Genomic DNA, 25742 nt, shown 5'->3' with positions numbered 1-25742 from the left:
AGTCTGCTTGGAGCAACAAAGACTAGCACAGCCAAAAAATAAAATACATAAAGTGTTAAGCCCGCATGTACAAGAAGTAAAAAGTAAAAGGCATACTGTCTATCAATAGGGTAGATAAACATGCTAACACAAAAAATGACTAATTAACTGAGCATAAGTTTAAGATCATAACTTGTATTCAGTGATTCTATTTAATCAGAGGATAAAATCATGGCTCACAGCCTTGTCCCAGCAAAGGGACTTGTGTAGCTCAATGAAGCTATAAGCCATGCCCTGAAGGGCCACTCAAGATGGACAGGTCATAGTGGAGAGTTGTGAGAAAATGTGGTGAACTGGAGGAGGAGATGGCAACCCACTCCAGTATTCTTGCCTGTAGAACCCCATGGACTGTATGAAAAAGCAAAAAGATAAGACACCAGAAAATGAGCCCCTCGTAGGTTGGTAGATGTTCATTATGCTACTGGGGAAGAGCAGAGTGCAATTACAAATAGCTCCAGAAAGAATGTAGCTGCTTGGCAAAAGCAGAAATGATGCTCAGTTATGGATGTGTCTGATAGTGAAAGTAATGTCCAGTGTTGTAAAGAACAGTATTACATAGGAATCTGGAACTTAGGCCCATGAATCAAGGTCAACTGGATATGGTCAAGCAGGAAATGGCAAGAGTGAATACTGCTAATTTAGAAATCAGTGAACTAAAATGGACAAGAAGGGGCAAATTTAACTCAGATGACTATTCTATCTACCACCACGGGTAAGAATCCCTTAGAAGAAATGAAGTAGCCCTCATAGTCAACAAAAGAGTCTGAAATGCAGTACTTGGGTGCAACCTCAAAAATGACAGAATAATCTCGGTTCATCTCCAAGGCAAACCATTTAACATTACAGTAATCCAAATCTATACCCAAACCACTGGTGCTGAAGAAGTTAAAATTGACCAGTTCTAGGAAGACCTACAAATGTTCTAGAACACCAAAAAGAGATGTCCTTTTCATCACAGGAGATTGGAACGCAGAAATAGGAAGTGAAGAGATACCCAGAATAACAGGTGAATTTGACCTTGGAGTACAAAATGAAGCAGGGCAAAGGCTAACAGAGTTTTCTTAAGAGAACACGATGCTCACAGCAAACATCCTTTTCCAGCAACACAAGTGACAAAGACTCTACACATGGACATCACCAGGGTCGATATTAAAATCAGACTGATTATATTCTTGGCAGCCAAAGATGGAGAAGCTCTATACAATCAGCTGGAGACTCTACACAAGCTCTATACAACACCTGAAGCTGATCGTAGCTCAGATCGTAAGCTTCTTATTGTAAAATTCAGATTTCAATTGAAGCAACTAGGGAAGACCACCAGGCCATTCAGGTATGACCTAAATCAAATTCCTCATGATTAGACAAGGGAGGTGAAGAAGAGATTCAAGAGATTAGATCTTGTAGACAGAGTACTCAAAGAACTATGGATGGAGGTTCATAACACTGTACAAGAAGCAGTGACCAAAACCATCCAAAACAAAAAGAAACACAAGAAGGCACAGTGGTTTTAAGAGGAGACTTCACAAATAGCTGAGGAAAGAAGAGAAGCAAAAGGCAAAGGAGAAAGGGAAAGATACACCCAACTGTATGCAGAGTTCCAAAGAGTAACAAGGAGAAATAAGAAGCCCTTCTTAAATGAACTATGCAAAGAAATAGAGGAAAACAATAAAATGGGAATGACTAGGGATCTCGTCAAGAAAACTGGAGATGTCAAGGGAACATTTCATACGAGCATGAACACAAAAATGGACAGAAATGGTAAGGACCTAACAGAAGCAGAAGAGATTAAGAGAAGGTAGCAAGAGTACAGAGAAGAACTATACAAGAAAAGTCTTAATGATCTGAATCATCCACAATGCTGCAGTCATTCACCAAGAGCCAGACATCCTGCAGTGTGAAGTCAAATGGGCCTCAGGAAGCATTAGTATGAATGAAGTTAGTAGAGATGATGGAATTCCAGGTGAGCTATTTCAAATCGGAAAAAACGATGCTTTCAAGTGCTGCACTCTGTATGTCATCAAATTTGGAAAGCTCAGCAGTGGCCACAGGACTGGAAAAGGTCAGTTTTCATTCCAATCCCAAAGAAGGACAATGCCATAGAATGTTCCAACTACTGGACAATTGTGCTCATCTCACAGGCTAGCAAAATAATGCTCAAAATCCTTCAAACTAGGCTTTAACAGTACATGAACCAAGAACTTCCAGGTGTACAAGCTGGGTTTAGAAACATCTGAGGAACCAGAGATCAAATTGCCAACATTTGTTGGGTCATAGAGAAAGCAACGGAGAAGGCAATGGCACCCCGCTCCAGTACTTTTGCCTGGAAAATCCCATGGATGGAGGAGCCTGGTGGGCTGCAGTCCATGAGGTCACTAAGAGTCGGACACGACTGAGCAACTTCACTTTGACTTTTCACTTTCATGCATTGGAGAAGGAAATGGCAACCCACTCCAGTATTCTTGCCTGGAGAATCCTAGGGACGGGGGAGCCTGGTGGGCTGCCATCTATGGGGTCGCACAGAGTCGGACACGACTGAAGCGACTTAGCAGCAGCAGCAGCAGCAGAGCTTGTCTACAGGAAGAAGCATATTCAGTAAGATCTCAACTCTTCAGCAGTAAAGAAAATAATCACACAGATTTCCCTGGTAGCACAGTGGATGACAGTTTGTCTGCTTATGAAGGGGACACGGGTTTGATCCCGGGTCCCGGAGGATTCTGCATGCCACATGGCAACTAAGTCCATGCATGGAAACTACTGAAGCCATTGAGCCCTACAGCCTGTGCTCAGCAACAAAAAAAGGCAGCACAATGAGAAGCCTGTGTCCACAGCTAGAGTAGCCCTGCTCACTACAACTAGAGAAACACCATGCAGCAACTCAGAGTAGCCAAAAAGAAGTAAAGAAATAAAAAGAAAATTACCACAAATCTCCCATTTGCAGATCTGATATGCTGTCATAATAGCTTGTAATGGAATCACAACCAGAAACTTGCCTGAAGCAAGTTACCTGGACTCCAGGGTGAGACAGAAAATCCATTCTGTCCTATGCATCTCCTTCCATGTGTCCAGGTACTGCTAATGGCAAATGTAATGTTAATGCTTACATTCCTTTCTCATGTGAATATGAAGAGGAAAAAAAAGGCCAAATAGTACTAATTCTTCTCAAACCATTTTTTTTTTACGTTAAGGGATTAAAAATTGTCTACTGGTTCATTTATTTTATAATAAATTTATGTCTACCTTCCTCTATTCCCATTAATTTATGATCAAGCTTAGTAATATGTTTTAATGAACCACCCAAACAAATAACCCAAAAAGAAGAGGGGGAAAAAAATACTTTGTATCTTTTTTTTTTAATGTAGAACATTTTTAAAGTCTTTATTGAATTTGTTATAATAATATTTTCATTTTATGTTTTGGTTTTTGACAATGAGGTATGTGGGATCCTAGTTCCTGGATCAGGGATCGAACCCACACCCTCTGCATTGGAAGGCGAAGTCCCAACCACTGGACCACCAAGGAAGTCCCTGTATTTTCTTATTTTAAAACTCTGTAAAGATTATCTACACAAGAAGACTAGGACCTCTAACTACATGAGATCATACATTAAGTATATTCATTACCTACATATATATGACAAACCACAAAACCACACTCCAATTGTAAAGCCAAGGGAAAAGGAAAGCTTATCTTACATTCAAAACAAAAGTATACCATATCACATAACTAATTTATTGTTTAACTCTTATCCATAAAAAAGGACTATACACATAAAAACTTGTTTAAGAGTAGTGAGTGAAGAACTCTCTGTGTGGCCAGTGGATAAGGCTCCATGCTTCCAATGCAGGGGGCGCAGGTTCAATCCCTGGTCTGAGGAACTAAGATCCTATATGCCATTCAGTGCAGACAAAGGAGGAAAAAAAAAGAGTACTGAATGAAAGAAAGTTAGTGGCTAAAACTAAAAAACTGATTCCTGTATCCAAATACACAGGTGCTGTCAGATCAAAGTGGTGATTATCATGCTAAAAAACAATACTTCACACTTATAGTCTCTTTCAACCTTCCTCTGAAAAAAACAAAAAATAAAAAAATTATTAAGGTGATCAGTTATAAGCATAAATTCTATCCCAGTTTTCACTGCAGCATTGTTTACAATAGCTAAGATATGGACACAACCTAAGTGTCCATCAACAGATGAACGGATAAAGAAGAATGGTATCCATACAATGGATGACTGCTCTGCCGTTAAAAACAAGAATGAAGTTTTGCCATTTGTAACAACATGAATGGATTCAGAGGGTATTGTGCTAAGTGAAATAAGTCAGACAGAGAAAGAAAAATACTCTATGATAATACTTACACGTGGAATATAAAAATTAAACTAATGAATATAAAAAAGAAAAAAGACTGACAGATATAGAGAACAAACTAGTGGTTACCAGTAGGGAGTGGGAAATGGGGAGAAGCAAGGTGGGGAGGGGATTAAGAGGTACAAACTACTACATATAAGATAAATAATCTAGAAGGGTATATTGTACAAGACGGAATATTCTGTAATAACTATAAATGCCATATAATCTTCAAAAAATTTTCATCACTATGTTGTATACCTGAAACTTATATAACATTATAAATGAACTATTCCTCAATAAAAAAATAAATAAACTTTAAAATAAACAAGAACATAAATTCCAGAGTCATACAGATTCAGATTTGAAACCTGAGTGTCCCACTTAAAATCTGTGTGCCACCTGGCATGTTAATTTCCCAAAGCTTCAGTTTCCTCATCTCTTAAATAAGGATATCATTAGTACCTTCACTACAAGTTTGTTATGAAGATAAACTGAATAATACACAAAGAGCACTTAGCATAATCTGACACACAGGTGCACATTTTACAACGTTAACTATGGTTATAGTTTAATTCTATACAGTAAATCCGTTTCTCTAATATACTACATTGACAGCCACAGTTTTGAATGGCAAAAGAACATAAAAGAAAACAAGTAAAAATAGACAGAATACATGGATTTACAGAAATCACTGACTAAAAAGTAACTGCCTATACCTCAATGAGAAGACAGTGACTTCTTCACAAATTAAAGATAAAATAATTGTTGCTGGTTGGTATGGTATATATAGTTCTCGTAACACACACATACACACAGAAATATTCCTTTCTTGTAGGTAGAATGTGAATCTAAACTCAGAAGCCTCTCAGTTAGTTAGGGGATATTTTAATAACTTAATATAATTTAATAATGGAATGGTAGGTGAAGTACATCGTTTTCAGACAACTAATGATTTCCAATGAAAATGTGAAATTTCCACCGCTATCAAGAGAACAAAAATTAAAGAATTATAATTGATCACAACGTTGTCCAAAACCAACAACTACCTTCTTCTGTGGATGTTTCCTTAGGCTCATAGAGCAAAAAACAAGCATATTAAGAGAACTCCAGTTGGTTTTCCCCCAGGACATGCCTCCAGCGATTAACTACAATGAATCTCAATTGCAGGAATGATATCCACACAGCTAATGAATATGGAACCGTAAAGAAGGCTGAGCACAGAAGAACTGATGCTTTCAAACTGTGGTGCTGGAGAAGACTCTTGAGAATCCCCTCCACAGCAAGGAGATCAAACCAGTCAATCCTAAAGGAAATCAGCCCTGAATATTCATTAGAAGGACTGACGCTAAAGCTAAAGCTCTAATACTTTGGCCACCTGATGTAAAGAGCTGACTCACTGGAAAAGACGGATACTGGGAAAGATTGAGGGCAAGAGGAGAAGGAATGGCATCACCGACTCATGGGACATGAGTTTAATCAAACTCTGAGAGACAGTAAAGGACAGGGAAGCCTGATGTGCTGCAGTTCATGGGGTCACAAAGAGTCGGACACGACTTAGAGACTGAACAACAACTTTTGAAAATATATTACAAGTACAGAAATAAGTTTTAAATAAATTTTTGTTCAGATAACATAAAGGCAGAAATTTGTAATGATTTATAAAGCCAGAGGAAAACACCCATTTTAACAGCATAGTATCTAAATATAAGACCCACACTAAATCAGTACCTCAAGAATCAGTTCAGTTCAGACCAGTCGCTCAGCGGTGTCCGACTCTTTGCGACTCCATGAACTGCAGCACACCAGGCTTCCCTGTCCATCACCAACTCCTGGAGCTTACTCCAACTCATGTCCATCTAGTTGACGCCATCCAACTATCTCAACCTCTATCGTCCCCTTCTCCTCCTGCCTTCAATCTTTTCCAGCATCAGGGATAAGCACTTTTAAATAACTGTATTTCAACTTTTTAATAGAAATTAACTACTGTGTAACTACATGTAAGTAACATGTCAGAGGCAGTAGGATAGCTACCTGGCTACAAACACGAACACTTACATTTCAAATAGCAAAACTTCAGTTTAGTTCCTATGAAAATGGTTAGCAGTTTAAGTGATTAAATAAACATTAAAGAGAACTTCAAATCGCAGTAAATTTATAATTCTGACAATCTCCAGTACTCATTTAAATCACAAAAGCTCAATCATTTAAGCTAGTAAAGTACAAATGTCTCAAAATGGAGTTTGGCCTCTTGTTGACAAGCACCTCAAATTTCTTCCAATGGCTCAGCAGGTGAGGAATTCATGGAATTCTGGTCTTCAAGGTCTAGTAAGCACTGTGGTTAAACCATCCAGTCAACACGGAGTCATGTGGGGCAAAGCCTATAGATTATCCAACTCCTTTGTCCCCTCCCATATCTTCTTTACTTTGTAACTACCATTACTTCTAAATGGTACAAGAAGATAAACATGAAATTGGTAAATGTTATAAATTAGTTATTAGAAATGCAAGGAAAAACTATGGTCAGGAATGTGGTTAAACTGCAGTTTAAATAAAGCTTCTGGATTATCCATGGATTTCTTTTAATCCACATAATCCTCCTCCTGAAGGCATGGATAATCAGGATCGCATTTCCACTGAAGGCAAATGAGCATTTGTCTGGTGGTCTCCCAAGCAGCCAGAGCAGCAGAAGACAAGCTACAGGGTCCAGGATGCGCCAGTCCCTCCTGGGTTTGCAGCAGGGCCTTGTGAACTGCTGGCCTGGGCTTTAACAATACCACAACACAGGGGACTGCCAGATTAACATCTTTTGTTTTGGCAATAGATACTCCCAATTAAAGAGGCAACTGCTAAAAACCTCAGGTGACCTACTTTAAATACTTAAGAAAATGAGGAACTATACATTCTTGATGAAGAAGTCCGGGAAAGATCTAGAGCCAGGACTTAGGGGAAGGATTTGTAAATTTTTTTGAGGAAATGAGGGAATTTCTAGATTACTGACTATTTTAGGCTGGAAACAAGAAAGCTACCTTTGCAAAACACTAAAGCTATAAAGATAGCACACTTTCCCCTCCAATCCTAGAAAAGTGGAATACCTAAAATAACTAAATGCAGAATAAAATAGATAAGCTAGCAAAAAGTGACAATGTTAGAGAAAAGGGAGAAAAGCTGAGACTTCATAACATAACCCTTCGCAAAATTAATCTCTAGTTTACCCTAGCCTACCCCGCAATTGCAGTAAGTGGGAATTTTGGATTTATCAAAGGGAGATGAAAAGATACGTGATGTCATCCATTATGATATTATCACAGACTTAGCCGCCAAATTTCTTTGTTAGATGTTCCCTATTGTAACTTGACATTATGGGATTTGCTTCATTTGACAGGTTCCAGAAGTTTTACAATAATTTTTTAAAAATTTAAAGCCTTTTGGGAAAGGAGTACGTCAAGGCTGTATGTTGTCACTCTGCTTCTTTAATTTATATGCAGAGTACACCATGCGAAATGACGGGCTGGGTGAAGCACAAGCTGGAATCAAGATTGCCAGAAGTATAGACAACCTTGGATAGAAGAGAAGACAAACTGAAGAGCCTCTTAATGAAGGTGAAAGAGTGAAAAAACTGGTTTAAAACATTCAAAAAACTAAGATCATGGTATCCGGTCCCACAGCTTCATGACAAATAGATGTGAAAAAGTGGCAACAGTGACAGATTTTATTTTCTTGGGCTCCAAAATCACTGCAGAAATGAAAAGATGCTTGCTCCTTGGAAGAAAAGCTCTGACCAACCTAGACAGCATATTAAAAAGTGGAGACATCACTTTACCAACAAAAGTCCGTATAGTCAAAGCTAAGTTTTTTCAGTAGTCACGTAGGGATGTGAGAGTTGGACCATAAAGAAGGCTGAGAGCCGAAGAATTGATGCTTTCAAACTGTAGTGCTGGAGAAGCCTCTTGAAAGTCCCTTGGACTACAAGGAGTTCAAACCAGTCAATCCTAAAGGAAATCAGTCCTGAACATTCATTGGAAGGACTGATGTTAGAGCTGAAGCTCCAATACTTTGGCCATCTGATGCAAAGAGCCAGCTAATTGGAGAAGACCCTGATGCTAAGAAAGATTGAGGGCAGGAAGAGAAGAGGATGACAGAGGATGAGATGGTTGCTGGCATCACAGACTTAATGGACATGAGTTTGAGCAAACTCAGGGACACAGTGACGGTCAAGGAAGCCTGGCGTGCTACAGTTCATGACGTCGCAGAGTCACACATGACTTACAGACTGAACAACAATAGAACATTCCTCCATCTACAAGGTTTAGTACTTTTTTCTAAAAGAATACCAACAGTTACAATGATCAATTATCCACTTATTCCAAGTTCTAACCTTTTCTTGCCATGGGAAATATTCTGTTTAGAAAAAAAGAACAGTAAGTCCAAGTGTTAAAAAGGAAAACAGTGGGCTTCCCTGGTGGTTCAAAGGTAAAGAATCTACCTGCTGATGCAGGAGAGACTGATTCGATCCCTAATTGAGGGAGATCTCATATGCCATGGTGCAGCTGAGCCCATGTGCCACAACTGTTAAGCCTGTGCTCTAGAGACCAGGAGCCAAGACCACTGAGCCCACATGCTGCAACTACATGCCCCCAAGCCTGTGCTCCACAACAAGACAAGTCACAGCAATGAGAAGCCCACAACTAGAAAGTAGCCCTCCCTTGCAACTAGAGAAAAGCCTGTGCAGCAATGAAGACCCAGCACAACCAAAAAATAAATTTTTTTTTTTAATGAAGGGGAGTTGACGGCACAGGGGTAACATGAGAGAATTCTTTGGGGTGTTGAAATTATTCTGTACACTGTTACAGAAATCTAGGCAGAAAAAGATTTAAAAAAAAAAGATTGAAAAAAGTAAAGAAAGTAAAAACAATCTAGGTACGTGTTAAAACTCATAGGACTGTACATGAAAACGTTTTTGCAAAATTTTTAAAGTTCAATGTCACTCTCCTTTTAAAAATGTTCTCTTACTTTAAAAAAATCTAGTAACTCAGAAAAAGAAAGGTCTAAATTAGACATATGCAATCTGCAGAATCAGAGCAACTGGTAGGTAACACACTATACCCAACCATACATCTAATTCCTTTCATTTTTCCTCTCTCAACTAGAAGCTTGTGACTCAGGATTATTTAACCTGGGGATGATAACAGAAAGGTTACCATGATATATGAGAGAACAACTTTAAAAGGAAGTACAGGCACTTCCCTGTTGGTCCAGTGGCTAACATTCCGTGCTCCCAACGCAGGGGGCCAGGGTTCAATCCCTAGTCAGGGAATTAGATCCCACATGCCTCAACTAAGTTTGCATGCTTCAGTTAAAGGCCCCACATGTCACAACTAAGAACCGGCACAGCCAAATAAAAATATAATTAATTTTTTTAAAAAAGGAAAAAATGGAGAAGGCAATGGCAACCCACTCCAGAACTCTTGCCTGGAGAATCCCATGGACAGAGCAGCCTGGTAGGCTACAGTCCATGGGGTCGCTAAGAGTCGGACACGACTGAACGACTTCACTTTCACTTTTCACTTTCATGCATTGGAGAAGGAAATGGCAACCCACTCCAGTGTTCTTGACTGGAGAATCCCAGGGACAGAGGAGCCTGGTGGGCTGCCGTCTATGGGGTCACACAGAGTCAGACATGACTGATGTGACTTAGCAGCAGCAACAGACTAAAATATGACTATTTTCTTTAAGGTATTTCTAGATTTGATAAACATAGTTTCATAGTTTCAGGCAAAAGCTTTGTTCTTGCTTAGTTCTTGCTGTATAAAATGTCTGATCTCTATTAATCTGGAAATTGTTGGTCTCTTCTCACTAAAGCCCCAGACTCCTGTCTTTCTCTTCTCATTTATATATTTTTTCTATCTCTTTACTTCAATGACTGGAATAATTTGACAGCTTATATGTTATATCGCAGTTAGATGTCTAAATGCAGATTAGGTTCTGGTCATTATTTAAATTTATATGAAAAATGAAAAATGGAAAGAAAAGGTATACTTTTGCTGCTGTAGCAGTTGACAAGCAAGATAGTGGAGTTATGAATACTTAGGTAGGAAGACAGGGTCCTGATTTTGCATTCAGTATCTAATGTTCAATTTGGTATGGATGAAAGGTAGTATCTTTACTAGTAACAGTAGCCTCCTGCCTGCTAAAATACCATGGAGACATTGAGATTTCTGATTCTCTAGCCCTTCCAATAAATTTATAAGCACTTACTTCCCTAAACTTAATACCTTTCTGCTTGAAATGCCTACAGTGGTTTTTATTTTGTGCCTTCTTTTGCAAATGACATATGGGAGTATCGATTTTGACGTTTTGGAAGGGAAGTTGAGAGATTAAAAATAATCAACTGTATATAAATAGAAGATTTGAAAAAACAAACTGCCACACGATGAAGTCACTGACAGGTTTATATTTCCTGAGTTGATCTTCCCTGGTATTTCTATAAACATATGCAAGTTTTCTATATAATATAAAAATCTGCAAAGATTGTATATATCTGGGAATACTAGAATTATGTAATAATATAATAAAACAATAAATGACTTTACTTTCTATGCAGAATTCTGAATGACTTATTGAGATATAGTGTTAGTTATAAGTGACTATTATTACTGAAATGCAATCAAATAAGTTACCCTATTATTCTGAAATTAATTTGTTCATTCAATGTAGTGAATCTGGAAAACAGATTAAGCCAAAGCATCACTTGTTTTTGGCAAGGGATAATTTTAGGATTAGTTTTGTGATACTGAAAATGTACTTCACTCAAGCTTCATAAAAAAAAAAAAAAAAAGGAAAAAAATAATAAAAAAAGGAAGTACACCAGTTTAGAGTCACTCCAAAAGGTAAAGCTGGACCAAGTGGCTGGAAAATCAAGAGTCAGATCTTGATTATGAGAAGTAGAAAGACCTCTTCAAGAAAGAATTAGTATCCTCTCACAAAAAGTGTCCCAGAATACCAAAGATACATAGACATTCCTTAGAAGAATAGCCCATACAAATCAGGGAATGCAGAGAAGGCAAAGGGAAAAATAATCCAAAGTGTCAAAGTTTGGAGATGTAGGTGAGAAGGTAAAAGAAGTAAGAAGAGAATTTGTCCCACCCAAGCCTGAAAATCTATAATGCTCTCCTCTATCTTCCTTTTCTTTTTCTCTTTTACTCAATGTTCAGTATTATTCCTCTTGTCTAGGATTTCCTTATCCAACATATCTTTTTCCTATTATCTTCTCTGACAATGGAATTCTACACTTTGATTTTTCCATACCCTTCTTTCTTCACAAACCTGCTACACAATTTTAAGGGCTTCAGTCTCAGGCAGGGAGAAAATCCTAAATTATTAATATTTGCCTCTTTCTACAACATGACAAAGCTTGCAAGTGAGCAGTTAACAGAAGGCAAATGATAGAGATTTATCTCCAAGATATGCTAGGATACAACTGAATCAAATGGTTCAGAGGAAACACATAAATGCACACAGGCAGGGTGGGGGAATCTCACATTCAAAAAAAATATATATATATAATGCAACTGAAACAAAAATGCCTGTTCTCTAAAAATTTCAACTGCTACCCTATACAATTTGGTATGCAATACTGGATTAAAGTACCACATTCTACAGAACCAGTTCCCTCCAGTCAGGACCAAAATTTAATGCTTCTAAAGAACAAAACAAGGCTGAAAAGCTTGCTTGGTTTCTTATTCACAAAAATACTAATGATCCAGTATACAATGGACAAAATACACATTTGTTCTTGCTATCAATGGCTTAACGTCTAAATGCTTAGTCTTTTCAGGAGGTGCAGTATCTTAATGAAGACTGAGAGAGGAAGGATACCTAATAGAATAATTCCAGGCCCTGTGATTACTTCCTCATTTGCACAAACCTGGGACAAAAAAAAGATCATGTGTTCAATACATGTTATACTTGGAATTAGAAGATTTTATAATGTATTTCATTCATACATTCATCCATTCAATAATAGTTAAATTTTCCAGATACTGTTCTGCTTACTGAGAAAACCTCAGGGAAGAAAAAGTTCCTTCCATCAGACAGCGTATAATATGTTGGAGAGAAAAGACCACAAACAAATGAACAAAGAAATAAACAAGATAATTAGTTGATAACGCAGGAAGAGAGTTTGGGTTTACTTTTTAGTGTAGTAAGTCACTGGAGCAGGAGAGTAAGTAAAGTTCACTCTGACTGCTGTCTGCAAATGGACTGTAGGAGAACAAGGTCAGGGGCAAGGAGACCTGTTAGGAAGCTACTAACCAGGAAGAACTGGAGTGGTGGCAATAAAAATAAACATGGACTTCCCTGGTGGCCCAGTGGATGACAGTCTGCCTGCCAATACAGAGGACACGGGTTCGATTTCTGGTCTGGGAGGATTCCATATGCCATGGAGCAACTGGGTCTGAGCTACAACTACTGAGCCCAAGCTCTGGAGTCTGCGTGCAGCAACTACTTAAGCCCATGTACCTAGAGCCCATGCTCCACAACGAGAGAAGCCACCGTAATAAGGCCAAGCACCACAACAAAGACAAGCCCCTGCTCACCACAACTAGAGCAAGCCCAAGCAAAGCAATGAAGATCCAGTGCAGCCAAAAATAAATTAATAAAAATAAATAAAATAGAGTTGGCTTCATTTTTTTTTTAATAAATAAAAATAAAATAAGTATATCTTGGAGGCAAAATCAACAAGGTCTGCTCTGGGTGGTGGAAGAGCAATAAGGCAAAGTGATGAATTAAGGATGACCACAATTCAATTAAAAAAAAAATTTTTTTTTAATTTAAAAACACAAAAAAGGATGACCACCAGGGTGGTCCAGTGGTTAAGAATCCGCTTTCCAAATCAGGGGATGCAGGTTCAATCCCTGGTCAGGGAACAAAGATTCCACATGTTTCAGGGCAACTAAATCAGTATGCGGCAACTAGAGAGCTGCAATTAGAGAAGCCTTTGAGCCACAACAAAGACTCAGGGCAGCCAAAATTTAAGAAAGAAAAGAAAGAATAACCACCAGATTTTTCACTTAAGTAGATGGAAGAGGGGGGCAGATGGGTGCTATTATGAAATCCAGACTGCTGGAGAAGGAATAGATTGAAGAATGAAAATCAAGAGCGCCACTTTGAACACGTCAAGTTTAAGATAGACAAATGGAGTGAAGATATATAAGCAGGTAGAAGAAATCTGAAGGTCAGGGCTGGAGATAAAAATCTGAAGAGTCCACAGCACAGTGATAGTATTTAAACCACCAGACAGGATGAGATCACCCAGAAAGAATACAGGTGGAAAAAAGGAGAGAGACGGGCTTTGATGCCCTGAGGCATTAGGATGTTCAGAATTCAGTAAGAGAAGAAAAAGTCAACAGAAGAGATAAAGAGAAAGAAAACCATAAAAATGTAGTGTCCTGGAAGGTTCCTTTATATAACGATTCTCTAATGAACCACAACCTCCCAACTTTTGGCCACAGAGACTCTCAAATTCTGTAAACAAAAACTGAGGCCCAAGAAGACAGGTGGCATCCCAAAGTCCCAGCTATTTGGAACCCAAAACCAGTCTTCCCTGGTAGCTCAGTGATAAAGAATTCACCTGTCAACCTCTGCCAATGCAGGAGACACCGGTTCAATCCCTGGGTTGGGAAGATACCCTGGAGAAAGAAATGGCAACCTACTCTAGTATTTTTACCTGGAAAATCCCAGGGATAGAGGAGTCTGGCCGGCTACAGTCCAAGGGGTCACAAAAAGTCAACTTAGCGACTAAACAATAATCAGCTCTAAGAACCAAGATGTGACTTTCGACCTTTTCGCAGTGACTAGTAGTGCTTTTACTGTTCGTTTCACCAGTGAAATAGGGAAGGTCTTAATTTAGGAAGAACAACAATTAGACTACAAGGAAGTACATAATTTAGATTACAAGGTTAATTTTAATTTTTTCTATATATTTTGTTTACAGTCACAAAGCAAGTTGGATCAAAAAACATTCCAGACAGTCTCTAAGAAAAGTAGGAAATACAGACAAGAGGGGCAAAATGGAAATAAATCAAAACCCAACTCAATTTTCCCCACCTCTAAAAAACTCTCTGAAGGCAGAAGACCCTCAGAATGGGAATCAGAGATTGTACAACAAAGTTTTCGGTTTCAACCGTTTTTGCTTTGGTGAATACAGTTCTAAAGTTTAAGATTTTAACTTTGTTCCACACTTGCCTTCTGAAACTAAGTTAAGATCTTTATCCTGACCACCCTCTCCGATTCTACATTATCATGACTTAAGCAGTTCTGCTTTTACCATAAAAATCTTAACAGTGTAACCTAAAAATCCCCAAATGATTAATGAACTGCTGAGAATTCTGACTCGTTGGCGATGATTTTATTAGGACTCATATTTTCAAACATCCATTCAGGGCTTCAAAATAAGTACTCATCTAATTTAATTATGATGACTTCACCAGACAGTAACACTGCCCACAATGATGTTTACAAAACCACTTGTCACTCCCTTCGTGCATGTAGCAATGCAGAAAAAGGAGTCTGTTTCCATATTCTTCTGTTTATACTCTGTAACAAGTGACAGAGTTTAAGTGGCACTTAAGATTTTAAACAGCAAAGCACTTCAAGTTTAATGCGTCCCACCGTCTTGCATCCGAAGAGAATGGTAAATTCGCTCAGTTTTATTTCAGCAGCAATTCCCATTCAGTACCCGAGACAGGTATTCCAAGAAAGGCTTCGCAAAAAAATAAAAGAGAGCGACTCCACGATCTTGGATACTGTTAAGATAACAGGCTCTAATATTAAGCAACTTCAGTAGAGGTTACTACAACATCAAAGCACTTCGGAAATAAGCGTGCCCCCCAAAAGTACGCCAGCAACCAGGTATCAGGAACAGTTAACAAGGTAAGATGCTTCAGCAGAGTTACTCCTGATAGCCACCTGATCCAGCACTCGCTGTTCGGCCACGCACATCACCCTGTGCTAGCTTCACAACAACCCGGGTGAAGTACGTGTAATTATTCCCACTAACAAATCCGGATACTCAGATTCAGGGCCCGAGGACTGGTCACCAGAGGCTCTGGGATCTGAAAACACGACCCTATCCCAACAGTCCAGGATCCCCGGCCCTAAAATACACTGCGCAAAAAGGTATCTGAGAGTCGGCAGCTCGCTGGTGTCCGCAGAGACGCAGGGAAAGAGGACGCCGCCTCTCCGCAGACGCCCCTCATCAAAGCGACTCAAACCGCCGGCAGACCGGGGCGCCCGGCCCCATCCCTGCCGCCTGGAGGCCGGGGAGCGCCGCTCACCTTGGAAAGTCCGGGAGGCCGCAGGCGAACCAGGCGCCCCCACGGGCCGGCGGGCGGGTGTCCTCGGCGCCAGCAGGAAGCGTGGCGCGGGCACCCCAGTCGCCGGCGCCGCAGGCTGTGGCGGGCAAGAGCGCGCCCGCGGCCCGCGCCGGGGCACCTCAGAGGCCCGCCGCGACCGCGCCGCGCCTCAGCCGTGCCGCATCCGGGTCCCGCGCCGCTGCACTCACCTGCTCAGCGCTCCGCCGCCGCCGCCGCCCGCTCTCCGCTCCTGGTGCGCGTTCAGCAGACCAGGCCGCCGCAACCTTCCAGCTACGGCGTCCCCATCCCCGTCTCTCTCAATCGCCGACCGCCTGCCCCGCGCGGCGCTACACCAGCCCGCCGCCCACTGCCATGGCAAGCTCCGCCGCCGCCGTACCGACCGACGGAGCACGCGCGCGCCGCCGCCGTGCCCGCGCGCGCGCGCGCTCGCCTTCCCTCCCCACCTCCCAGCAGCCCTCGCCCCGCCCCGTGCGCCGCTCCGGCCAATCCCCGATCTGCGGTCCGGGCCGGGCCGCGCCGGTCCCAGCTGGGAGGAGAGTTAGGCGGAACCCGCGCCTCTTTCTCCACGGCTGCCTGCCCTGTGGCGGTGGTGCTCTGTGGCAGTTCTCTTTGCGGCTCTGGGAGGACTTGGGATCGGGAATTCCCAGCAAGCTACTTTCAGGAGAGACCCAGCACCTGCCTCGACCTTCGAAGCTACCTCCGAGAGATTCCTCTGTTCCTACGTTTACTTGCCGGCTTTCTCTTGTCAATCGCTGGCCCCAGTTCTGCGACTTTGAACCGATTGCTAGGTTCCTGGGTACGCACTTTGCTTTTCCCTCTCCGGCTTTGTCACTCCTGTTCTACGGGTGGGGATGTTAGTTAGGTCGGCCTCCCAGCCGCTGACCCTTCAATCCCTGCATTGGCCATCAAAGCAAAAGTTCAGCCTTTAAAGCCCAAGATTCTTTTTCTGTGTGCTCATTTTTTGCGATAACAACCAGCATTTATCTGCAAAGCCTTACAGTTTACCCAGCTCTGTTCGCATACCTTATCTCCTGTTATCTTTTGACCTCAACTGGGAAATTTCATGGTTCTCTTTCTTAGTGGTTCACTTGAATTTCTCTTACTGAAAACCAAAATTTTAACTTACTGTAAAGGTACTGTGTTGTAAAGTTGTGTAATAGCTCAGGTAAACAGTCCAGTAGTCTGGAATGAAATCTCTAGTAAATCTAATATTAAAGCAAAGGTGACATACAAGCCAGTGATAAAAGAATAGTTTATTTGATTAGTGATCCTGATTTAATTCCTTCATAAGTAGTCAAATCTAGAGCCATGCCATATTCAAAAATTAGGTTCCAGAAGAGACAGACATAAAAATATACAAAACAGACAAGAAATTTTTTTAAAGAATACTAATATAACTTTAATGAGGTGAAACGTTAAGACAGGAAGCCCAGACTCATCCCCCCCCAAAAAAAATACCTAAATACTTTGCAAGTTTTGCATGACATCACACTAAGACAAGTTCTTTATAAAAGAAATAAATAGATGGAATAGAACTGCACCAAACATGGCAAACACACTTTATCTCTAACATAGGTGAGTCACTCTAAGTGGATAGGCTACCCATTTCAGTGTTCTTGGACTTCTTTTGTGGCTCTGCTGGTCAAGAATCTGCCTGCAACGCGGGAGACCTGGATTCGATCCCTTAATTGGGAAGATCCCCTGGAGAAGGGAAAAGCTACCCACTCCAGTATTCTGGCCTAGAGAATTCCATGGGCTGTATAGTCCATGGAGTCACAAAGAGTTGGACACGACTGAATGACTTTAATAAAAGAAAATTTGGCTTTTTAAAAGTCCACTTGAAGTGAAAGTTGCTCAGTCCTGTCTTTGCGACTCTTTGCGACCCCATGGACTATACAGCCCATGGAATTCTCTAGGCCAGAATACTGGAGTGGGTAGCCTTTCACTTCTCCAGGGGATCTTCCCAACCCAGGGATCAAACCAGGGTCTCCTGCATCTTAGGCAGATTCTTTACCAACTGAACTATCAGGGAAATGTTTTTATAATACAGGCAACAGGTATAAGCAGGCAATTAATGGATGAGAAGATCCAAGTGATTCATTAAAAAGATGCTTATTTCACTAATATTCATGGTAAAGCAAAACAGTAATCCATTTTTCACTCATTAGATTGGCCAACATTAACAAGACCAATCAATACTACTTGGGGAAACAAGCTCTGATGGGAGTGTAAATTGCCACAAACTTTCTAGGAGTAATCTATTGAAATTTAAATACATATACTTATTCAAGGACCAAGAAATACATTAACTCCGCCCTATTGGTTGGGACAATCCCCTGGAGAAGGAAATGGCAATCCACTCCAGTACTATGGCCTGGAAAATCCCGTGGACCGAGGAGCCTGGTAGGCTACAGTCCGTGGGGTCGCAAAGAGTCGGACACAACTGAGCAACTTCACTTCACTATTGAAAAATTAAAGAAAATACTAGTTGCAAGGATGGATCCAAGGATGCTGTGGCAGGTTAAATGTTGGCCCTCTAAAAGATTTGTCTGCAGGAACCTGGGAACATAGCCTTTCTGGAGAAAGGATCTTTACAGATGTAATTAAGGAGTTGCTGCTGCTGCTGCTGCTGCTGCTAAGTCACTTCAGTCGTGTCTGACTCTGTGCGACCCCATAGACGGCAGCCCACCAGGCTCCCCCGTCCTGGGATTCTCCAGGCAAGAACACTGGAGTGGGTTGCCATTTCCTTCTCCAATGCATGAAAGTGAAAAGTGAAAGTGAGGTCGCTCAGTCGTGTCCGACTCTTAGCAACCCCATGGACTGCAGCCTACCAGGCTTCTCTGTCCATGGGATTTTCCAGGCAAGAGTACTGGAGTGGGGTGCCACTGCCTTCTCCAATTAAGGAGTTAAGGATCTCGAAATGAGATCATCCACATTTGGGGGTGGGTCCTAAATTCAATGACAGTCATCCTTTCAAGAGAAAGAGAAAGATTTGAGATAGAGACAGGGAGATAAAGGGGATGTAAAGAATGAGGCAGAATTGGAGTAATGCACATAGAAGCTAAAGAATGCCAAGGATTGCTGGCAGTTTCCATAAGCTAGGCGAAGACCACAGAACAGATCCTCAGAGCTAACACCTTGACTTCAGACTTTGGAACTCCAGAAACTGGAGAGAATAAATTTCTGTTGTTTTAAGCCACCCAGTTTGTGGTAATTGTTAAAGTTGCCAAAGGAAATTAATACAGATGCTTATTGTGTTACTTGAAGTGCAAAAGAAACACAAACTAGGAACAATGTGATTGTCCATAGGTAGTGGAATGCACAGTACCAATTGTACTGTCTCCCTTCTATGCAATATTTTACAGCATTGAAAATGAGTTACACCTATCTGTATTGACCCAGAGGGATGCCCATGATACATTGCTAAAGTGGAAAATGCAAACTGAAGAGTGATAAAGAATGCTATGATCCTATTAGTATATTGCTGACCATTTATAGATATATTCCTGTGGCCATAGAGAAAGGGGTAGAAAACTTTAGACTAAGCTGATCACTGGATAGTTCAGAGGACTGAAGAAGAGGGGTTAGGTGGGAGGGAGTTATCTTTTCCTTTAAAGATATTTGATATCTTACTGTTAAAACCATTGTATGTTTTATCTTATTCCTTTAATAAGTAGAGCTTTAAAGGAAAAAAGCAACTTGTGACTAGTTTTTAAATCATGATTAAAGTTGTGAATCTAAAGAAAAGGTTCTCTCCAGATTTTAGAAGATTCAAATGTTCTGCATGACCCCCCACTCCCCCACTTCTGAGTATTGAGTTATATGTTCAGTATATGATCTTTTGGTGTTTTGGGAGGTGTTTCACCCATATTTTCCTTCTTCTTGCTTATGAGTACTGCCTTTCTTCTGAGTATTTCTTAGGCTCACAAAAATTTATTTTTCTTTTTAGAATTTGAGTGCTTTTCATTTTATAATACAACAGAACTTTATACATTTTATAATGTACAACAGAACACACAGAAGTCTCTTTCGGCTATGAATCTCTCTTCACACACAACCAAAGTTGTCGGTTTCTTGAGCATCTTTCTGAAAATATTGTATGAATATATAACCAAGTACAGGTATAATTCCCCATTTTTTCACACCTATGGAAGTGTTTGATTCATGCTTGGTTTTTTTTTTTTTTTCATGTAATATCTAGCAGGTTGTTTCCTATCAGTGCTTATAGAGTTTATGTATTCTTTTACAATTTTACTGCTATATAAAATACAAAACAAACTGCCCACATCATAAAATTTTCACAAAGAGAACACATCTGGAAAAAAAAAAAAAAAGAACAGACCTGTGTGACAACTTCTCAAATCAATAGAGAACATGACAAAATATCTCAGAACACACTTGTGATCCTTTTCAGTCACTGCGCTTCTCCCGGGCTAACTACAGTCCCAGCTTCTATCACTAGAGATTCCTATTTCCTGTTTTTGAACTTTAATTAAATAGATTCACACAGTGTGTACTTCTTTTAAATTTGGCTTCTTTTGCTCTACATTTCCTCTACATTGTTTTGATATTCATACACTACTGCATGTAACTGTATTTCGCTCATTCTCGTTGTGATACAATATTTCATTGTATCTGCGTTCTATTTTCTTGTTATATAATGTTCCATTGTAAGGATATACTCTATATTTATCTGGCCCCTTATTGATAGATATTTTTAGACTACTTCCAGTCTTTTGATGTACAAATAATGCTGTAATGAACAACCTTGAATCTATATCATTTTGAGCATACGCAAGCAAGTGTAACTACAGAATAAATCCCTAGAAATAGAAATATTGGGTCCATAGGTATCGGTATTTGTAATTTTGAAGGATATTGCTAAATTACCCTCTCTGTGAAATGTCCCCTTAACACTCCCACCAGCAGAATATCTGAGAGTTAATTTTCTTAGAATTTTAGAGCTTGGAGCTTGGGAGACTCAGAAATTACATTGTATACCATACTCATCTTACACAGAGAGAAATCTAAGCCCTTAGAGGTGAAAAGACTTACACAAAGCCCTATAATAAGTTACTTATCATCCCCAAATTCTGAAGGAGGAGGCATGGATGCTGGTCTCGCATATCAGAGAGAGCCGGCAAAGCCGCAAGCATCCTGTCCTGCCCACAGCGCCTGGCATGCTGCCTCTCTCTCCCCTCCTCTTCCCCAACTGCCTTCAAAGACCACTTCAAAAAGACCTAATCTCCCCCCCACAAATACACACACACTCACCAGGGCCACCAGCCATGGGAGGAAGGGGACAGAAAGTGACAGTGGAAGACAGAGAGGACTCAGGGGGAACCAGACCCCACATGCTTCCAGAAAGCAAAGTAAGAGTTAAATAAGCCTTTGAACAGAAATTCAATAAAACAGTTACACCTGTGAGCACACTTATACACATACACAGGTCATAACTGAATTATGTGATAGTATACAACTGCAAAAATAATGGAGCATTTCTATATGAACTGATCAAGAACAATCTCTAAAATACTATTTTATCAAGTAGGCAAGATGCAGAACAGTAAAGTCTGAACTATTTGTATATGCATAGATTATTATCAGAAAGACACAAGAAACTAACAGTGGTTGCCTTGGAAAAGGAGAACTAGAGATTGGGAAACCAGAGTGGAAGGGAGAATTAGTTTTTATGGTTATTGTCTTTTATGCTCTTTGAAATTTTTATCATGCTCATATATAACCTATTATATAGTTAGAAATAGACATATAAATATATAGATAAAGAAATAATGTAAAAGGGATATAATTTAGCCAGGGATATGATTATCACTGAGGAAGGACAGACAAAAAACAAGAAAGGAAGGGGTGGGCCCTAGCAAGGGAGCCTGTGAGGCAATGAGGGTACTAGAAGGACAGGAAGTAGATTCAGGGTCCAGCCTCACAAATCGAGAAGTCTGATCACAGTGTATTTTAAGTGCAATTTGTCTTCAACTCTATTAACTTGCTTCCCTTGTGCTCAGCTGGTACAGAATCTGCCTGCAATGCAGGAGACTTGGGTTCAATCCCTGGGTTGGAAAGATCCCCTGGAGGAGGAAAAGGCTATCCACTCCAATATTGTGGCCTGGAGAATTCCATGGACTGTATAACCCAGGGTGTCGCAAAGAGTCGGACAGAGCGACTTTCATCATCTATTAACTTGCAAATCTAGAATGGTGCCATTCACTAAAGAAGCATAAGTTGAATGTTGAAAAAAAAATAAATCAGGTACTTCTAAAACCAATTAGCTCTGGTATGCAGAGTTAACTAGATCAAAGATTGTAGCCCTGATTCCCAAGAGGTTTGGGTGTGACTCTGCCTTGTGGAATGTGAGTTATTTATCAACAAAGGCTCTACCCTGTTTTTTGTTGTGGACAAGCCACTTGAAACTGCAGTTTAACCTGTTTTTATAAATAAGGATGTAATGTAATTAATGTTTTAAATAATCTGCTAACTTAAACAACTGGAATCCAGAATTTTCTGGCCCATTAAAGAGGAGTCAGAAGCAGAAATGCCTCAAACAGGCTAGGGGCCTGCTTACATTTTCACCCTGATAAATCCATTACTGAAATTTTATTGGAGAACCTATATTAAGGTCCATTAACAGCACTCAGGGCCTAGTATCTGCACAACAAAGCCCAAATTTCAAAGGGAATTACTTTAGCTAAAAAGATGAGCTTCATCAGAGACTTTTTTCAAGTAAACTCCAAACCAAAGAGTTGACTTTACTTTCTGCTTCTTAATCAAGTCTTTATTTCAAAATGTAGGTAGAGGAGATGGTTTGACTTTTTGCAGCAACTTTCGATACTTCAGTCAAGCCCAGCTCACAGGTCTAGAGTAGTCTGGAAATACTTATGCAAATGAATGGGGAAGCTAGCAGGTACAGGATGGGTCTGGAAAACACAAACCTGGATTGCTCAATCTGAAAGGGTGGGGACCAAAGCAAAATGTGAAATGGCTCCTCAAGTCCTCAATCCCCCAGATTGGTCAAGAGGTGGATAAATGTACAAGAATCAAGACTTACTCATTCAGAGGGTTCAGGGATGTTCCATCTGGATAGAACTTCCAGAATGAGATCAGCAAGTATTTGTCATGTCAAATTCCAATAATACACAACTCTTTGGAGGGGAAAATAGTAAATAAAATCTCTGATTCTTGAGAATATTCATTTCTTCATTCACCAGCAATAGCCCCAGGCACTGGATAAATGATGGAGATATGGGGGTGGACAAAACAACATGATTCTTATAGCATCTGCAGCAGAGAAAGAAACAGTGTTTAATGAAATCATCACATGATTAACTGCACATTACAGCAAAATGCCGTAAGGTAGGGGCACCTGACGCTTTGAAAGCAATACCAGAGGAATTGACTGAGAAGAGAAAGCAAAACTTTCCCTAAGGAAAGGCAAACTTGCTTCAGTCTGAAGGAAAATTAGACTAAGCAAAGAGTGGGAGTAAAAATTGTCATAATCAGGGACTTCCCTGGTGGTCCAGTGGCTAAAACTTCATGTTCCCGATGTCAGGGGCTGGGTTCAATCCCTGGTCAGGGAACTAGATACCCAGATGCCGCAGCTGAAGATCCTGAGTGCCACAACTAAGACCTGGCAAAGTCAAAGGGTCACAATTAGGGAGAGGAAAAAAACAGCCAAGGCAAGGGTCCTGTGGCAGGAGGGAGCATGGCTATTTAAAAAACCAAAAAGATGGGCTGGAGTGCTGGAAGCCTGATATTGTTATTGAATTGGTTGACTAGATGAGTTCCAGGGTTCTAGCCCCAGCCAAGACCCCATGTCTTAGGGCAGTTCTTTTTCCAATCAGATTCATTCATCCAATGAGGAAACCTATGGTGAGACTAGAACAGCAGGATCTTTACTCTCAATGGAGAGTGGAGAAGCAGGATTCTAGTTGGCAAATCAACTTCTCAACCCAATTCTGATGGAGACACCATACATACTGAACAGTCAAAGTAAAAGGGAGGGATTTGGGAAGAGTGGGAGGAATATTCATGAGTTATTGGAGAACAGGGGTGTGGTTGGGACCTAGCATTGATGCAACCCTCATTTTCAGTCCTGCTAGAGGCTTTTCTGGTTGTTGTCATGGTGATTGTCAACTGTCAAGGCATGATGGCTATTTCACTGAGCATGCTAATGCATTCTAGTGAGCATATAATGAGCCTCAAGATATATTGCAAGTCAATTCTTCCACCATATTAGGCTTAAACAGTTATTTTTTTCTCTCTGCGGCTCTTAGAATTTTATTAGAGCTTGGAGCCTGGAGACTTACATTATGTACCCAACTTATCTTACAAAGGAAGAAATCTGAGCCCTTAAAGGTGAAAAGCCTTACACAAAGCCCTAAAACAAGTTACTTATCATCCCCAGATTCTGAAGGAGGAGGCCTGGATGCTGGTCTCCAAGATCCACAGCACCTATCCTTTCTCAACATAGGTTTCCTTGTTGGATGTGTGAATCTGATCAGAAAAAGAACTTCCCTATCTGAGACAAGGGGTCTCAGCAGGGGCTAGGAACTTGGCACTGGTCTAGTCCACCAATTTGGTAACAATATCATGCTTCCTGCACTCCTGCCAATCCTTTTGATTTTTCAAATAGCCATGCTCCCTCCACCCACAAGACCCTTGCCTTGGCTGTTTTGTTTTTTTCTTTCCCTGAAGCTTAATAAGAGCAATTGGTTTCCATTTGAGAGAGGGGCAAGTGTATGATTCTGGGGCAACAGCCTTGGTAACAATATGAGACCCTTGGTAGAGATTACCACCACTTGCTAATATTTCCATTTCTCTTCTCCTGCAGAGCCCTTGAGAGGACTATACTTCCTCTCTCCCTTGAAGTTAGATGGAATCCTTACAGCTGAATGGAGACATGAGGCTTGCTTTGGCCAATGAAATATGAGAAGTGGCATCTGCTGCCTATCAGTAGAAGCATTTAAGACACAGAGTGTGTTTTTCTCCAGATCCTCTCCTTTCCACATGCAGATGTAAAGGTACCACAAGAAAGGATCAGTGCTGTGGATCTTGGAGCTAACACTTGAAGGATGGCTACCCTGCAAAGCTGACAGGAGCAGACTGGGTGTGAACCTTCGCCATGTTCGACACTGTGATTTAGAAGTTGTTTGTAATTGCAGTAAACCTAGCAAACCTATACCTTACTGATACAATCCCAAATTTGAAAAACTCCTCAGAGGAAACACATAACCCAAAGGAAAAACACTAAAATAATTCAGAATTTACACAGACTTTCTTTCATCTACAACTATATCTACATCTCATCCACATTCACAGACCTTTATTCAGTTATAAATTTCCATATCTAGCTTTTCAGAACTGCATCTGACTTGCAGCTTCTGACTTTCAGTCTTAAACACTGAAGAAGAGTGTCTTTTTTTTTCATTTTATAAAATTGAATAGAAAACATTTATCAAGTGCCACTCTACTATTAGCACCAAACTAAGTATCTGAATTCACTCATTTAATGTTCCTAACAGAGGAAATGAAGGCCTATTATTATATTCATTTTCCAGATGAGGAAACTGAGGTTCAAGTGTACTTGTATCTCCTACCAGATTGTAAATTCCTTGGAGGCTAAAAATAAAAAAAAATAAAAAAATAAAATTCCTTGGAGGCAGGATATGGTATTATTGTTCAGTCACTAAGTCATGTCTGACTCTTTGTGATCCCGTGGACTGCAGCACACCAGGCTTCCCTGTCTTTCACTATCTCCTGGAGTTTGCTCAAACTCACGTCTACTGAGTCAGTGATGCCATCCAACCATCTCATCCTCTGTTGCCCCCTTCTTCTCCTACCCTCAATCTTTCCCAGCATCAGAGTCTTCCAGTGAGTCAGCTCTTCATATCAGGTGGCCAAAGTATTGGAGCTTCAGCTTCAGTATAAGTGTTTTGTTTTATTTAAGAGTTATTTATTTTTGGTTGCA

At 40.5% G+C, this 25742-nt stretch overlaps 2 protein-coding genes across 3 annotated transcripts in view; one reads left to right on the top strand and one right to left on the bottom strand.

The window, feature by feature from the left end:
- The window catches only part of PIK3CB (phosphatidylinositol-4,5-bisphosphate 3-kinase catalytic subunit beta), a 180479-nt gene extending 164348 nt beyond the window's left edge, over positions 1 to 16131 (bottom strand). The window contains exon 1 of one of the 2 annotated variants that reach the window (XM_006069974.4): positions 15949 to 16131. The gene's annotated coding sequence lies outside the window, so the exon portion shown is untranslated. Of the gene's footprint in view, positions 1 to 15721; positions 15895 to 15948 lie in introns of those variants that run through there. The other variant, XM_025290968.3, reaches the window with a different exon arrangement.
- LOC123333052 (translation initiation factor IF-2-like) lies at positions 1225 to 25432 on the top strand. Its single transcript, XM_044940621.2, has 3 exons — positions 1225 to 1302; positions 15599 to 16556; positions 24606 to 25432. The coding sequence occupies exons 1-3, from the start codon at positions 1225 to 1227 to the stop codon at positions 24695 to 24697; spliced, it is 1128 nt and encodes a 375-aa protein (XP_044796556.1). The 3' UTR covers positions 24698 to 25432.
- The last annotated feature ends 310 nt before the right edge of the window (positions 25433 to 25742 follow it).

Source organism: Bubalus bubalis, chromosome 1 (genome assembly GCF_019923935.1).
Source record: "Bubalus bubalis isolate 160015118507 breed Murrah chromosome 1, NDDB_SH_1, whole genome shotgun sequence".
In the NCBI taxonomy this organism is placed as follows: domain Eukaryota; kingdom Metazoa; phylum Chordata; class Mammalia; order Artiodactyla; family Bovidae; genus Bubalus; species Bubalus bubalis.
The sequence above is the reverse complement of the archived record's forward strand: the minus strand, read 5'-3'. Positions and strand labels throughout refer to the sequence as shown.